The sequence below is a fragment of the Anomalospiza imberbis genome, chromosome 16 (genome assembly GCF_031753505.1).
Source record: "Anomalospiza imberbis isolate Cuckoo-Finch-1a 21T00152 chromosome 16, ASM3175350v1, whole genome shotgun sequence".
In the NCBI taxonomy this organism is placed as follows: domain Eukaryota; kingdom Metazoa; phylum Chordata; class Aves; order Passeriformes; family Viduidae; genus Anomalospiza; species Anomalospiza imberbis.
Genome location: NC_089696.1, coordinates 16,091,363 through 16,106,752, shown reverse-complemented (window position 1 = coordinate 16,106,752; position 15,390 = coordinate 16,091,363). Strand labels below are relative to the sequence as shown.

Below are 15,390 nucleotides of genomic sequence, written 5' to 3'. Positions count from 1 at the left end.
AACCCCATCACCTGCTGGCTCATCCCCACGCCAAGGCCCCTCTCAGCAGGAGAATCCACCCAACCTCCCATTTCCAGCCAGGCCCACCATGCGCAGGTTTATTTACTGCAGTTAATGGCATTCACTGCTTCTGCTGGTGCAAATCCCTCGGGTTAATCCCGTCAGCCCAGCGAGGGTCCCCTGCCCGACCCACCACGCTCCATCATCCTAAGCTGCTCCTTGGGCTGCCAGCAAACAAAGCGACTCTGAAAGCTCACTTGGGTTCCCCTTTTCCCTCTCTCATGGCCTCATGAGCGCTGGGTGGAAATGAATTGCTCTTCATTTGAAGGAGCTGGCAGAAATCCTGCAGTCGCGTCGGGAGCAGCAGCTCGGGGGTTTGGGAAATAAATTATGTGAGGTCAACATCGATAGGGTGGAACTGAAATGTGCTTCAGGCTGGGGCAGACGGGCAGAGGACACATGAGTGGGTCTCAGGGTGACTTTGGAGACACCAAGGACAGCAGAATTAACCCTCTGGTGTTGCAGCCCTCTGCTGTCCCACAGGCTGCCCGGGGCCGTGGGGCAGTCCCACCCCTGGGGGCCTCACAGAGGTCTAGATGTGGCACCTGGGGACAGGGGTGGCAGTGCTGGCACTGGACTCACTGGTCCCAGAGGGCTTTTCCAAGCTCAGGGATTCTGTGATTCCATTCTGGGACACAGCCCGAGGATCAGGGATGACGAGGCAGGGGACACAGCCTGAGGAGAGAGGTCCTTGGTGCCACCCACCTGTTTGGGTGCAGGGAAAAGGGAACAGGGTACAGGGAACAGGGCACAGGGAATGGGGCACAGGGAACAGAGAATGGGGCACAGGGAATGGGGAACAGGGAACAGGGCACGGGGAACAAGGAACAGGGAACGGGGCAGAGGGAACGGGGCACAGGGAACAAGGATCAGGGCACAGGGAACAAGGCACAGGGAACAAGGAGCAGGGCACAGGGCATGGGGAACAGGGAACGGGGCACAGGGAACAAGGAACAGGGTACGGGGAACAGGGAACACGGAATAGGGCACAGCCCTTTGTGAGCAGCTCTGGCACATTCCTGGCTCCTGGGGGAGCCTGGCTGTCCTTGACATGCTGCTTGTCAGGATTAGCTGGGACTGGTACCGGGGCTCCTCAGTGCCAAGTGCTCTGGAGAAGGCTCTGACATTCCCATTCCCATGGGGGGGTGGGGCGGCAGTGGCCGCACGCCAGCCCATCCGTGCAGCCACTGATCTTTGAAGAGCCCTGGGAACCCAGAGCAGCTTGTTGTGATGCTGGGATGGAACCCAGCAAGGCACAGGCACTGGGACCAGCTGTGGCTGCCCCTGGATCCCTGGCAGTGTCCAAGGCCAGGCTGAACAGGGCTTGGAGCAGCCTGGGATGGTGGAAGGTGTCCCTGCCCAGGGCAGGGTGGTGCTGGGTGATCTTTAAGGTCTCTTCCAACCCAAGGCATTCCCTGTTTCTGTACCAGGGCAGCAGACACAGCTGCCTCACACAGTGCCTGCACCTCTGCCCTCCCCTGTGGTTCTACTCAAACAGAACTGGTTTGGTTCATTGCCTCAATTTATCCCCATTTTACACCAGCTGGGCTTTACAAGGTACCACACGCAGGTGCTAAAACCAGAGCTAATTTTTAGGTGATAAAAGCAGAAGTGCTTTGGCTGCTCAAAATTGGTGGAAAAGAAGTAGTAACCACTCCAGGAGCATATTTTGAGAGAAAATGAAACCTGTTACCTGAGTGTAGGAGCATTCTATACAATATCAGTTACATACAGACCTGCCTTGCCATCCCCAACCCTGTCAGAGGAAAGTTAACTAAAGCAGGGAGCTCTGAGCCTGGCATCTGCCTCTGCCCCGAAGGGACCTTGCTGAGGACGTGGCTCCCACCCTGCCCTGCAGTGAGAGCTTGGCTGGGCTCCCCCCATAAATGCAGAGCCTGCTCACGAGGCAGCACAGCTGAGGCAGCCCTGCTCCCTGGCACGTCACAGGGGCTTTGCAGCTGCTGAGAACCAGCTGGGGGACACCCAGGAGTGAAGTGTGTGCCCCACACCCTGCTGCACTCCTGAGGCACATCTGGGCTGGATTCCCTCTCCTGGATGACAGAATCCCAAAATCCTTTGGGTTGGAAAAGCCCTCCCAGCCCATGGAGTCCCAGCTGTGCCCGGCGCCCACCTTGTCCCCAGCCCAGAGCACTGAGTGCCACATCCAGGCACTCCTTGGACACCTCCAGGGATGGGCACTCCCAGCCTCCCTGGGCAGCCCCTTCAGTGCCTGACCACCCTTTCCAGGATGCAATTCCTGCTGAAGTCTTCCTGATGTCTGAGGTGTTCAAACGCCAAAGATCCAAACAGCCGGGTGCCCCTGGCACAGCCCAGAGCCCAGGGCGGGGATGGGTGACAGGGGGAGCAGGCACCCAGCCTCGCCCATGCCCTGCCCTCCTGCCAGCTTTCACAGCCAGAGCAGAGCACAGCCTGAAGGTTTTCACAGCCCACAACTCTCCCTGCACTGGAGCCCAGAGCTGCAGCGGCCAAAGGCTCCGCCCTGCTCAGCAAAACAACACAAACCCCGAAAAGCCTGACAGCTCCAGAGCACGACAGATTGATCAGCTGCAAAAATATGAGCAAGCCACCTAATTTCACTTTCCTCTATTTATAATACAGCAAAGCAAACCCAGGGTGGGCTGTGCCAAGCGCTGCATCCCTCCGTGGGAGCGTCTCCCTGCCGGTGCCAGCCCCGTGGAGCTGCCACCAGCCACAGTCCTGGGCAGCCCACGGGGACCCCGGAGCACCAGGGACATCTGTGTGCTGGGGCTGAGCACGCCACGGCAGGAGCACACAGCCCCACGCCCCTCTTTTCCAAGGCAGATCCATTTTCCTCCCCCCAGGCCTGGCTCGGGGGACCTCCATCTGCCAGCGCGCTCGCTGGGAAGCAGATTGCATTCCTTTTTAACTTTTTATTGGTGCAGAAAAAAAGCTGATATTTAACTTGATTTATTCCTGTAATATAGGGTATTTGTTTGGGAATGCTCCAGCATAAGGACTGGAGAGATTCTGAACACAGAGAAAGCAAGTTTGCCAAACTCCGCCGAGGCCAGCGTGCTGGTGGACCCTGGGTAGCCCAGTGTGGAGAGAGCAAAGTACCGAGCAGTAAATCTGAGGTCCTGATGCCAAAGGGTTAACAGAGACAGACAGAGGCTCGCTCCAACACTGAGGCTGCAGTCCAAGAGCTCTCCCAGCCAGCAGGGACTGGCAGGAGGGAGGCTGGCAGCAGGCAGCCAGGCACAGGAGCAGGTGCCAGCCCTGGAGAGGGAAGGACACGGTGCCAGCCTGGAGAGGGACGGCAGTGCCACGGACACAACCAGCTGCTGGGCACACCCGGGGCTGGGGAGCTGGGCTGTTCTCCCTGCTCCAGGCACCCCTGCCTGGCTCCTCCCGAACATCTGGCACCTCTGGCGCGCCCCGGGCGGGGACAGAGCCGTGGCACCTGGGTGTGCCCGTGCCGGGATGCCGGGGCAGCAGGGATGCCGGGGCAGCAGGGATGCCGGGGCAGCAGGGATGCTTGGGGAAGTGCAGGCACACGTGAGGGCGAGGCTGCGTCTACCCGGAGAAACCAACGTGCTGTTTTAATTAGCGCTAATTAGCATATTTATAACATTCTGTTCCAGGGAACAGTTTCTGTCACACATTCCCTTACATAAGCCAGAGCCGACTGAGGAGTTTGCTAATGTTTGTCAAATGGAAGGGAAGAAGGCGGCGGGGGACACGGCACAAGCACAGAGTCTCCAGATGCCAGCACTGGCTTTGGAAGGGATGGGGTGCCAGGAGGGAGGGGACAGGGGACATTTCTGCGGGAGAGCAGCACGGGCACGAGGCACGGGGCTGTCCTGCACCCCAGAGTGCCAGCCCACAGCACGGGGGTACCACGCCGAGTTCAGGGCTGAGGCTCTGGGGACTGCCGGGACCTCCCCGTTCCCTGTCTGTCACAAATGCTTCCCTGGAGCTCCGAGCTCTCCACCTCTGGAGAGGGAGAACACGCCCATAGAGAACCAGGGACCTTCCAGAGCTCCAGTGCCAGGCTGGGAAGGAAGGGATGGAAGGGATGGGACCTTCCAGAGCTCCAGTGCCAGGCTGGGAAGGAAGGGATGGAAGGGATGGGACCTTCCAGAGCTGCAATGCCAGGCTGGGAAGGAAGGGATGGAAGGGATGGGACCTTCCAGAGCTCCAGTGCCAGGCTGGGAAGGGAGGGATGCTGCTACTGCACCCCTGCGCTCAGGGGAGCATCCCTGCACACCCTCCTCACCTCTGCTACCTGCCCGAGGAATGAGCCTGCAGGCACAGCAATAGTCCCTGCAATTAAGGCAATTCACTAATGACAGTGGGGCTGCACCCACCTCCTGCAGAGCCCCAGCATTCCCTGGAGCACTGGGATCCCGAAAGGAAATCAAGAGACTTGGCAAGACCCCAAGAAAAATGAAGGCTCCAAGTCACATAATTACCAGGAGAATGAAATTCTGTTACTGCTCACAACCGGTCTGGGAAGTTAATTAAAATGTTCCCATATATTTGTAATTATTGGAGAAGAAGAAAACACCGACCAAACGAAAAAGAGCTTTAAAGACACAGCTCATCCCCAGCTTCCCAAAAGGATGGATTTTGTGCTGGTCTCATCAGACATCTCTGGTGCTCCCTGCTGGGACACAGGGGCAGCCAAGCTGGGCTCCCAGCCCCGTGCCACCAGTGCTCCCAGTCACCACTGGGAGAGCTCAGTGCAGACACGAGGGGAGGCTCACCTTGCCAAAGCTCCCTTTTCCCAGCACCATCAGGAAGTTGAAATCCGAGAGCTTCATGCGGTCCCGGCTGCCGTTGTTGTCCAGTTTGGAAATGGCATTTCTTGTCTTCTCATCCGCAGCCTTGGACCCTGTTCCAATCTTGGCTCTCTGCAAAGGTGGAGATGGGACAGGGAGGGAAACTTGACTGGGGACAGCAGGGAGAATGGGCATTATAAACCCAGTGGGTGCTCCCAAAATCCCACCTCAGCAGCTCTTTCCCAGCTCAAAACCTCTGCCAGAGCAACTGGGAATCCCCTGTGCCCGTGGTCACCCCTCTGCCCGTGCCAGTGGGACACTGCAGCCTGCCATGCTACCCTACACCATGTCCATGGCATGGCAAACAGGTCTAAAGAAGCTCTTTTGGGGCAAAAACTGCCTTCTGTCTCTTCCTCACCAGAAAAAGAGGGTGAATACAAATAATTAAGGTAAAACACGGGACTTTTTAACCAGCTCCACATTGTTACTGCCCTGTGGTCCCTCCCATGTGAGACGTTCTGTGATTGTATCTGATACTGGAGGGAATCACAGAGGAAGCCACAAATCCATTTGGAACAGTCCAGAACAGAAAGCCTCCTGAACAAACAGCCAGCCCCTCCTGCCCTGACAGACAGACAGACAGACAGACAGACACACAGCCCCTCCTGCCCCCGTGGCCACCACAGCTGCTCCCTGAGGACCCTCACAAAGCCCCCATTTTTAAACACCGGAGCCCAGCAGTGGCCGGGTGCCTCCTCCCCAGGCCAGGGGCTGTGATGTGCTGATCCTCCTCCCCTAAAGGCTCCCTCAGGATTTATTCCCCTTTCATTGCAGAAATGTGTGGCAGTGTGAGGCCTGTGCCGGGCTCAGCCTAGCGTGAAATTCCATTAACCCGGTCCCGGCGGCTCAATTTGGCTGCTGCTGGCAGCCCCTGCAGATAGCACCTCCCGGGGAATCTCAAGCCTCTGCTGCTGCTAATTGCTTCTCACAAGGTTCTCCAGGCTGCAGAATTCCCCACTCAAGGTCACCTGCAGCACCTCAGAGCATCGGAACAGCTCCGGCACTGCAAACCTGAGGAGCGGTGTTGCCTTGATTTTTAAAAGTGTTAAGTTTTCTTCTATAGTTCTTTTGAAAGTTTTAAAGTTCTCATAAAACTTCTTTTACCTTCTGATAATGTTTACATACTTGAGAGTCAGAGTTCCCACACAATTTCATGTGGAAATAGAATAGTTTACCTATTTCTCTGTGGGCGGAGAGAAATGATGGATTGATCTTCGAACCAGCGTGGTTGGAGAGGTGGTAATTCCACCCTCCAATCCACGGTCACCTCTGGAATTCTAGAAATACCAGATGTTTGAATAAAACCAGCTCTTTTTCTCTTTTGAACATACCAAGCTTCTGTGCACTCATTTCATGTCCAATGGCAACAGAGCAGTCTCTGGGATTCCCACTGGTGTGACCCCAGCACGTCCCAGGCTCCAGCACACTCCACTCCTCACTCCTCACTCCCAGCAGCAGCTGGAAGTGTCCCCTGCCTGGGACACCGCCTGCCTCCACAGGAGGAGTGGGGAGCACACAGCAAGGTGAGGGGACAGGTGTGCTCTGGCAGCTCTGCACAATGTGTTTTCTGACCTGTGGACAGCTCACTCGTCACCTGACTGCCCAGACCATTCTAACACCACCGGAACACCATGAGATGCAATAAAAGACAGCTGTTGGTTCTTTGTACAGCCAAAAGCCATTGGTTGTAGCCAACTGTTGCATTAGAACTCTCTTTCCTTGGATATTGAGGAAAGTTGTGTATAAATAGGATAAAAAAGAAGGGAGAACAGGAGCTAACTCTCCAGTCTCCACTACAATTACAGAGTTCATGCTGAGAACCATAAGGGCAACTCTCTTATTTCTGTATGGCTCATTGCACGTGCGTCTCCAGATGCACCGCACTCATTCCCGGGCTCTGTGGAGACTCCAGCTACACTGAAAAATGGCAAATTTCTGCTCATTCAGCAATGTCTGGATCAATCATTCAGCAAGAACTTCCATGGCTTATTAAGTAGTAAATAGACATTTCTCCTTGGAGCCTCTTTGGGCAGTTGGAGCCCGCTCCACGTTCCCTGCCCTGCCAGGGGAAGAGCTGGCAGGGAAAACCCTTCCCAAGGGCACGGCAGGCAGGGAGGCAGCGAGGAAAACCCCTGAGTCCAAGGAAAATCAATTCACCTCAAATTTCTGCCTCAGTTCTTCGTTTCCTTCTTCTCCCTCAGGGGGCACAGGGACGTTGAAATACTCGCCCTCCTCCTGGCTGAGCAGCTTGAACCTGGAGGGACAGAGAACGTGGGTCAGGGGCTGAGGGAGGCAGGGCCTCCCCCCTGCTCCAGCTCTGCCTCTGTGTCCCAGCATCCAGGGACCCTTCCCAGCTCAGCAGACCCCCCTGGGCAAGCCCCACTCCCTCAGTGGGATGTTTCTGGGTCCCTCTCTGTCCTGGGGACCCCCAGAGCCCAGGGAGCGCATCCCCTGCCTGCTGTGGAGGGCACACAGAGCGCTGGTGTGGCTGCCAAAGCAGTCCTGGCCCCAGAGCCACAGACAAACTCGTGTTTCCCGTGACAGCCACGGGCACAGGCGTGGGCAGCACCCCGTCCATCAGCTGCCCCACGAGGACAGCACATGGCACGTGCCCGTGCCGGGCTGGCGCTGCCAGCCCCGAGCACACAGACAGGATGCTCCTCCGAAGGAGGAGGAAAGCTTAAGCAGCAATTACCAGAACCATGGGAAGGGCACTCAGATGCCAGGAGTTTCACCCTGCTGGGGGCACAGATGTGCAGCCAGGCTGGATCCTGGCTGGGTGTGATCCCAGAGGCTGCTCCAGGACAAAGCCCTGCCCGCACAGCACAGGCACAGCCGCAGGCTCTGCCCTGGAGCTTGTGTCCAGCATTAACTGCAGTTGTTTAGATCTGAAATATGGATCAGAGCTCCTTCTCCTGCAGTTTACTCCAGCCAGCACTGTGACAAGGAAAACGACTTAGATCTCCACTTCCATGCTTCTCAGCAGGCTGGGAGGTGCTCAGGCTCTGGGCTGTGTCAGGAGCTGGCAGTGTGCACACACACACCCCCACAGCTGACTGGGAACTCGGCGAGGGACAGCTTCCCGCTGGCTTCCAGAGCAGGAGCCCTGTCCCCATCAGGGCCTGGCAGGTCACCAGCACAGTGCCACTGTGCCAGACACTGTGCCCAGCTGAGAGGGGGCAGGACGGGGCTGGGGAGCAGTGGGAGCACCCCAGCTCTGCCCAGGAGTGGCACGGTGTGGGCACCCAGCCCAGCTACTTCCTCCTCCTCCTCTCCATTGCCCAAGACCCCAGCCCGAGGCCACGGAGGAGGGCACACAAAGCCAGTCCACGCTGGGCACTCAGCCACTGCCCTGGCAGCCCTGGTGCCACACAGACACCCCCCATGGCAGCAGTGACCCCCAGCAGCCCCAGAGGTGGAGCAGCACCTTCCCCGGAGCTGGGACGGGTGGCTGGAGCAGAGGGAAGCTGGCGAGGGCTGAGGGGCTGCCACACTCCCATCTACAAGTGCCCTGGGGTGCTTTGTGCCCTGGTGGTGATAAAACAGTCACATCTCACCATCCATCCACTCCTGACTTCTGCAGCTCAGAGATCCCGAAGGACAGGGAGCCCATGAAATCATTCCTGCTGGTCAGATCCCAGTCCCAGATCTCCACAGACAACCGCCTGTCTTTGTCTGCCTCCTTCAGCTGGCTGCAAGAGAGGAAGGGAGAAGGGAGGGGTTTACCCTGGGCTGTTCCCTCACCAGAGTCCCCCCTGCTCCACAAGGACACGGGTGCAAAGGGAAGGGGTGGTCCTCAAGGCCAGCTGAGGTCTCCAGCACTGATTTCCAGGGCACACCCGATCCACAGGGAGCTCCTGCCCAGACACACTCTGCTCTGAGCAGGGCCAGGGCAGAGCTTTGAGTGCTTCTGTGTCACGTACAGAGCAAAAAGAATCACTTCTCAGTTGAATCAGCTCAATGCCTCTGAATAATTAAATCAGAGCAAATAAAGTCCCGTTAATTCTTGGTGGTGAGAAAATTCACTTTATAAATTTAAACGCTTTCCTTGTACTTACAATTTAAATGTCTCATTCCACTCAGGATTCAGGGAGCACTTGATAGTTTTGGTCTTCTGTTTGCTTTCGTTTTTGGGGTCAGGGATTAGTTTAAGCTTCACGTAGGGATCTGACAAGCCATTAGGGTCCATAGGAACTAGGTTTTTAGCATCTCTTACTGGGGAAGAGAAAAAGGATTAAATTCAGTATTCCAGCTATAAAAATACCCAACAACTGACAACTTCCCTGTGTGCCAAGAGTAAGTGTGAAAATAGTGATTAAAAGCAGAATTAAACTGGATCTGTGCAGACATGGGCATTTCATGAAGAACGACATAATTAACGCCGAGCAAACGCGGCTCTCGTGGATGGGGGAGGCTGCAGGGTCGACTCAGGAGATTATTTTTATTTTCTGACAGGCTGATTTGTTGTTTGCTCTCGGTTTTAAGCAGTCTAAAGCTGATTTGTTTCCTCCTGCCCCTTGGGAAGCAGAATTGCACTGATGTGTGGGGGCCTGGGGCTGGAGCTTTCCTCCAGGAGTGGGAACAGCGACGTGAGGGAGGTGGGGTGGGAGCAGGAACCCAAAGGCACCACAGCAGCGGCCACATCCAGCACCCAGCTCCCCCCTGGGGCCTCTTGTGGGGGCTGGGGATGCCCACGGGCACCATCACTTGCCCACTGGGCAGCATGGCCTGGCTCTGGGGCCAGCATCTCCTCCGGGAAGCAGGAGCAGAGTGGGAAGAGCAAACCTGAGGTGACTCAGCTGCTTCTAATTGGATTGCAGCTTGGACAAATTAAATACAGCCAGGCTGAGCTGAGTCTCTTCACCCAGATTAAGTCCAGAGGGGTCTGTCTGCCAGGAGAGGGATCTTATCTTCCCCCAGGCTGAGCAGAGGTATCAGAGATGGGAAGTCTGATGGGTCAGGATGGAACCAAGCCGTAACCTGAGGAAAAACTGTTTGCAAGGAAGCCCAGTGCAGAGCCCCCTCCCCAGGCCCACAGACAGCCCAGGGATCAGGCACAGAGGGTCCTGCCGTGTTGGGAGCAGCCTGAAATCCCAGCAGGTCCCACCAGCAGCTCTGCTGTGAGGCTCACAGGGGCTCAGCTTCACCCCTAATCCCACGAGGAGGAGGAGGAGAGAGCTCCAGCTGCGTGTGCAGCACCACAGGATGGCCCAAGGTACTTTCAGGGTCAGAGGAGTAAAACCAATTGCCCAGTGCCCAACTCACCAGTAAGGAATTTCTGATGAGGCTGGGAACCAGAGAGCTTTGAAAAGCAAATTAATTCCCCAAAATCTGCCATCTCTTGCTGTCCTCCCGAAGCACGGCCCAATCTCCAGCTCCAAGGAATCGAACTCGCAGCCAGAATTGAACTGTGCGTTTGTAAACGAGCTCATTTGTCAAACGTGACAGCCCCGAGAGCAGCCTGGGGACGGGAGGGGTGCGAGCGCGCTGCCCCGGCCCCGGCACGAGGGACAGCCGGGGATGCTGCCACAGGATCATCGGCTCCCGGGCTGGTTTGGGTCGGAAGGGACCTTAAAGCCCACCCAGTGCCACCCCTCTGGGGCGCCCTGCGCCCCCCGGTGCTGGCAGGGATGGGGAACGATGCTCCCGGTGCCCCGCTGAACCGGGGCCTCTCCGCACCCCGCCCCGGGCTCGTCCTGCCTCCTGTCACCTTCCTGGCTTTAAAACCATCACGGAAACGCGTCCGCAGTGCCCCTGCCCCCCTGCAGCACGGGGAGCCTCGGGGACAGCCCGCGGGCAGTGCCAGGACAGCGACGGCAGCAGCGGGGCAGGGCACGGGACGGTCCCCGCCGCTGACCGCGCCCTCCTCCCGCCCCAGGGCCAGCAGGAGCAGCCAGCACCCCCATGTCAGCAGCGCAGGGAGCCCAGGGCTGTCGCTCGGTGTCCCCTCCCAGTGAGGGGACACCGAGTGATGTCACACGGAACCGCTGGCACTCTGCTCCGAGCGCCGCTGTGCCAGCAGCCGGCACGGCCCCGGGAGGCTAATGAACAGCCCTCTGTTGTTTACCAGGCTGCCCTAAGGAACGCGAGGAGCCGCTCCTGGCCCTCGCAGTTAATCAGTTTATGCCCTGAAGCATGAGATTTGATTACCTCATGTTATTATCTCTGCGTGCAGACCTCCAAATTTCATTAATGGGAATAATTTTATCTGTTCATTTTAAAAAACCAAAATGCTTCTGCTTGACCTTAGGAAACTTCCTGACTTTTCAAGCAGAAATCAACAATTAAGTGAAGGAAAAATAGAAACCTGGAGCGGCACAGCAGCGATACCTCACGGCAGGGGAGAAGTGCTCCTTGCCAACATTTATGGCATTTATTTGACAGTTAAATCTGATGTAAAATAGTTTTATATCTCTCATATCCTGACAGTTTTGTGCATCATTAAGAAGCAGTAACATCATTATTAACAGTGATGAGTAAGAATATGATGATCGCTTTTAAAGCAAGTCCTAAATCACTCTGGGTTCCCAGTGTGGCCAAGGAGATGCCACTGTGGGCTCAGGCCATGGTCAGGGTGAGGTGCTGGCAAGTCCTGGGCATGTCTGGAGTGGGGGGTTCAGGGGGGCAGTGCTCTCCTCCTCCACCCAGTGTGGGGACACTGCTGCACCCCACGGGAAGGAGATGTCACCGCTCTGCCGGGCAGGGCCAGGGCAGGCAGAGCTGGGTGAGTGATATTTGAATTTATCCTGCAAAGTTTGCAATAGCTTCTCAATAATGGTTCAGAGAAAATCTCTGAATGCCTCTGGCAGCCGTAACTTTGGGAAGAGACACCCACGTGTCCCCTGGAGAACGTGGGAGCAGATCAGTCTGCCAGAGCCCAAAGCACAAGGGAGCACGGAGGTCAGGCCAGGAGCTCTCTGTGGCTCTCACAGCAGGGCACACCTTTCCCCAGCTCCCAGGCTTTCAAGGAAAGGCAAGATAAATACCCTGGATAAATAAAGCCCAGCAAGTGATTTCCTAAACCTGCCACGGGGCGGGGGGGGGGGTCTCTTTGATGTGAAATTAAAAGCAAGCCTACAACAAACCCACTCCTGCCCCGCTCTCCAGGCAGCTCCCATGGGCTGTCACGTCCTGCCCCCTCCTCTCTGAGGCTCTCCAGAGCAGGAAGTTCTTCCCACTGCCCTCCAAAGGAAAAGGCCCTGGCACAGGTGTCCCAGGGAAACTGTGGCTGTCACAGCCCCGGAAGGGTTCAAGGGCTTGGAGCAGCCTGCTCTAAGGGAAGGTGTTCCTGCCCATGGCAAGGGCTTGGCACTGGATGGTCTTTAAAAAAAACATCCCAGGGTTCTCTGGATCTGCTAAAAACCCTTCCAAAGCCTGGGTCCCTGCGAGGTCAGAGCTCCATGCCCTCATCCCAGCCCATCACCTCTCCTGGCCCTGGCTTCCACAGCTCTTGATGGGATTTTGGAGAGGGGAGGGCTCTCGGGCTGACCTGCAGCACTCATCTTCCCCCTGCAGCAGCCCCATCCCATCAGCACCCAGCACGAAGATTAACACCCTCGTGAGTGAAAACATTTAATTAATGCTCTGCTAAGAATGTATTTGCACATGCTCATACAATAGAAAAGGCACAGGACTCGTTCCAGCTGCATCTGCATGGGCCGGTGATTATTAATTACCGCACTTCCAGCTCGTTTATCTAATCAGCATAATTGGTTTCAGTTTTGGTCACTGTTTTCCCTCATCAGGTCGCTAAGGAGGGAAGCTCCGGTGCCCCAGGAGGCTCAGGGCTGCCGGGGGGCCGCGCTGGGCAGGAACCGCTGGGAACATCGGCACAAGGACGTTCCCGAGGGACAGGAGGAGCACAGGGCACCCTCTGCTCCACACGCACACGGGGCAAAGGCCCCGCTGGAGCTTCCCCAGAGCTGCTTCTGGTTCAGAGGCGTGCACAGAGCCCGGCACACAGCTCCCAGCCGGGAGACCCGTGGCTGTAATGCACCCCCTGCCCTCAGATGCTCCCAGCCCTGCCTTTCCCAGGCTCAAATACCCAGGGCCCTTAACACACCACAGGCTCAGCATAATCTGCACTGCAAGCTTTGCTGCTACGGAGGCAGAACTGTGCAAGGCCTCCAAGCCACGTCCATTTGCTGGGATTTCCTACTTTATTCCACAGCTTTTTCCCACTAATAAGATGCTTGATCAAAGCCCAGAGCAGGACAGGGATGTGAAGGTGCATTTGCTCCTGTCCCACAGCAGCCAGGCAATGCCCTGGCTGTCTCCTGCACCAGAGCCTCAGAGACTCATCCCACATTCCAAATATTGCGAAAGAATTCCTCCCTGGGAGGGCGGGCAGGCCCTGGCACAGGTGCCCAGAGCAGCTGTGGCTGCCCCTGGATCCCTGGCAGTGCCCAAGGCCAGGTTGGACAGGGCTTGGAGCAGCCTGGGACAGTGGAAGGTGTCCCTGCCCACGAGCTTTGGAGATGAATTTTAAGGTCCCTTCCAATCCAAGCCATTCCAGGACTCAATGGTTCTGTGAAAAGCTGTTTCCCGTCGGGAGGGAAAAAGATAGGCTTTACAAAGAGAAGGGAAAAACTCAGAGTAAGGGAGAAGAAAAGCAGAGAGCTGAAGAACATACGGCAAACCCCTGTAGAAATTGTCAGCTCGAAGGGAAAAGCCAAGCGGCGTTGGCCGTGCCCGTGCTGCCGCCTGCAGGCGCCGGCCCCGCCGCGCCGGGCACTTCTCGGCACCGCCGGGATGGGATGCTCCGGCCGCCGCAAGGCTTCCCAAATCCCCGCTGCGACAAGGTGTCCCCCCTCCAGCAGCAGCAGCAGCAGCAGCAGCAGCAGCCGCCTTTTCCCGAGCAGCAGGAGCAGAGCGGGCTGCCGCCGGGCAGCGCTGCCTCCCAGCCCCGCCAGGCTCAGGGGCTGCTCCATCCTCGCCCTCCGCCCGCCCCGCGCCGGATTCCTGCAGAAAAGCTGCAAAGGGCATTTCCCAGCAGCAATCTGCTCGCTTCTGCTTGGCAGCTTGGCTCTGCCCCCAGCGCTGCCAGGGCAGCTCCTGCGGGAATTGTTCGGGTCGGGAAATTCCTCTAAGTCCACCCAGTCCAGCCGTTGCTCCAGCACTGCCAAAGCCACCACTGTCCCATGTCCCCAAGTGCCACATCCACAGGGCTGTTAAATCCCCTCAGGGATGGGGACTCCACCCCTGCCCTGGGCAGCCGTGCCAGGGCTGGACAGACCCTCCAGGAGGAAATTCTCCCAAATATGCACCCTAAACTCCCCTGGCCCAGCCTGGGGCCGTTCCCTCTCCTCCTGTCCCTGTTCCCTGGAGCAGAGCCCGAGCCCCCGGCTGTCCCCTCCATCAGGAGCTGTGCAGAGTCACAAGGTCCCCCCTGAGCCTCCTTTTCTCCAGGCTGAGCCCCTTTCCATCTCCCTCAGCCCTTCCTGGGGCTCCAGCCCCTTCCCCAGCCCATTCCCTTCCCTAGCCATGCTCCAGCCCCTCCGTGTCCCTGTTGTGAGGGGCCCAGAGCTGCCCCAGGACTCTGGGTGGTTCCTCAGCAGTGCCAGCACAGCCTTGGGTGGCTCCATCTCCCAAGGCCTGGGTGCCCACCTGTGCTCTGGGGGCCATCTGGGCTCCCCAGTGCCCAGCTCTCCTCTCCCAAAGCACTCCCACTCCCCTCTGGAGAGCTCAGCACGCTTCCCTTCCTTTCTGGAAAAGCCAACAGCTGACACGTTTTCACCAACACCTCCAGAACGGGCCAGAAATAAAACAGCCTTTCAAACCCAGCTGAAGAGATGAAAATCCAGCTGCACAGAGCCGGGCTGGGGAGCTCCTCCCTGCCCCTGGAGCGGTGGGAACACGGCACCAGGGAGCCTGTGGTGCCAGCAGCAGGGTGAGATCTGCGCCCCACTGGCATCTGAGGGAGGCTGGAGGAAGCCACAGGATCATTAGGGTTGGAAAAGGCCTCCAAGATCACTAAGATCTCCAAGATCACTATGTCCAACCTTCAGGAAGGGTGCCTGGGAAGCAGGACTCCTGCAAACAGTTCTGCCTGGTTCACTGAGGCTCTCCTTTAAGGACAAACACAACAACAACAACAACAAAATTCTAAAGTCCTCCACAACTTCTTTCAGTTTTTCATTAACATTTTCTACAACTCGGTATTTTTCCTGAGAACACTCCTGGTGGCTCTCCCGGGGTGACAAGCACCCATCAGAGCAGCAAGGAGCACCACGGGATCGCACAGAGCCACCCCCACCCCACAGCCACAAACCCTGGGGATGACACGGCTCCTCCGATGTGACAGGATGTGGGAAAGCAGACTCCTGCGGGAGAGCCAGCCGAGGGCGGTGGGATGATGGAGAAGGATCCGGTGTCGCCACGGGTGTCCCAGCCGGGGTCCCCACCCACTCAGGGGCACTTCACACCCCGGGCTTTGACTCATCCGGGAATAACCACGACAGCTCGGCCGCCCCTGCGGAGCCGCAGCGCCCGGGGCTGCCTGGTGCCC

The 15,390-nt window shown here is 57.4% G+C and overlaps 1 protein-coding gene across 2 annotated transcripts in view; it reads right to left on the bottom strand.

Annotated features, from left to right (window-relative positions):
- The window catches only part of PRKCB (protein kinase C beta), a 91,440-nt gene that overhangs the window by 27,617 nt on the left and 48,433 nt on the right, over positions 1–15,390 (bottom strand). For both annotated transcript variants that reach the window (XM_068207361.1, XM_068207362.1), the window contains exons 6-9: positions 8,942–9,098; positions 8,441–8,575; positions 7,041–7,137; positions 4,809–4,955 (exon numbers count right to left, since the gene is read on the bottom strand). In XM_068207361.1, the coding sequence (XP_068063462.1) occupies positions 4,809–4,955; positions 7,041–7,137; positions 8,441–8,575; positions 8,942–9,098 (536 nt within the window). The remainder of the gene's footprint in view (positions 1–4,808; positions 4,956–7,040; positions 7,138–8,440; positions 8,576–8,941; positions 9,099–15,390) is intronic.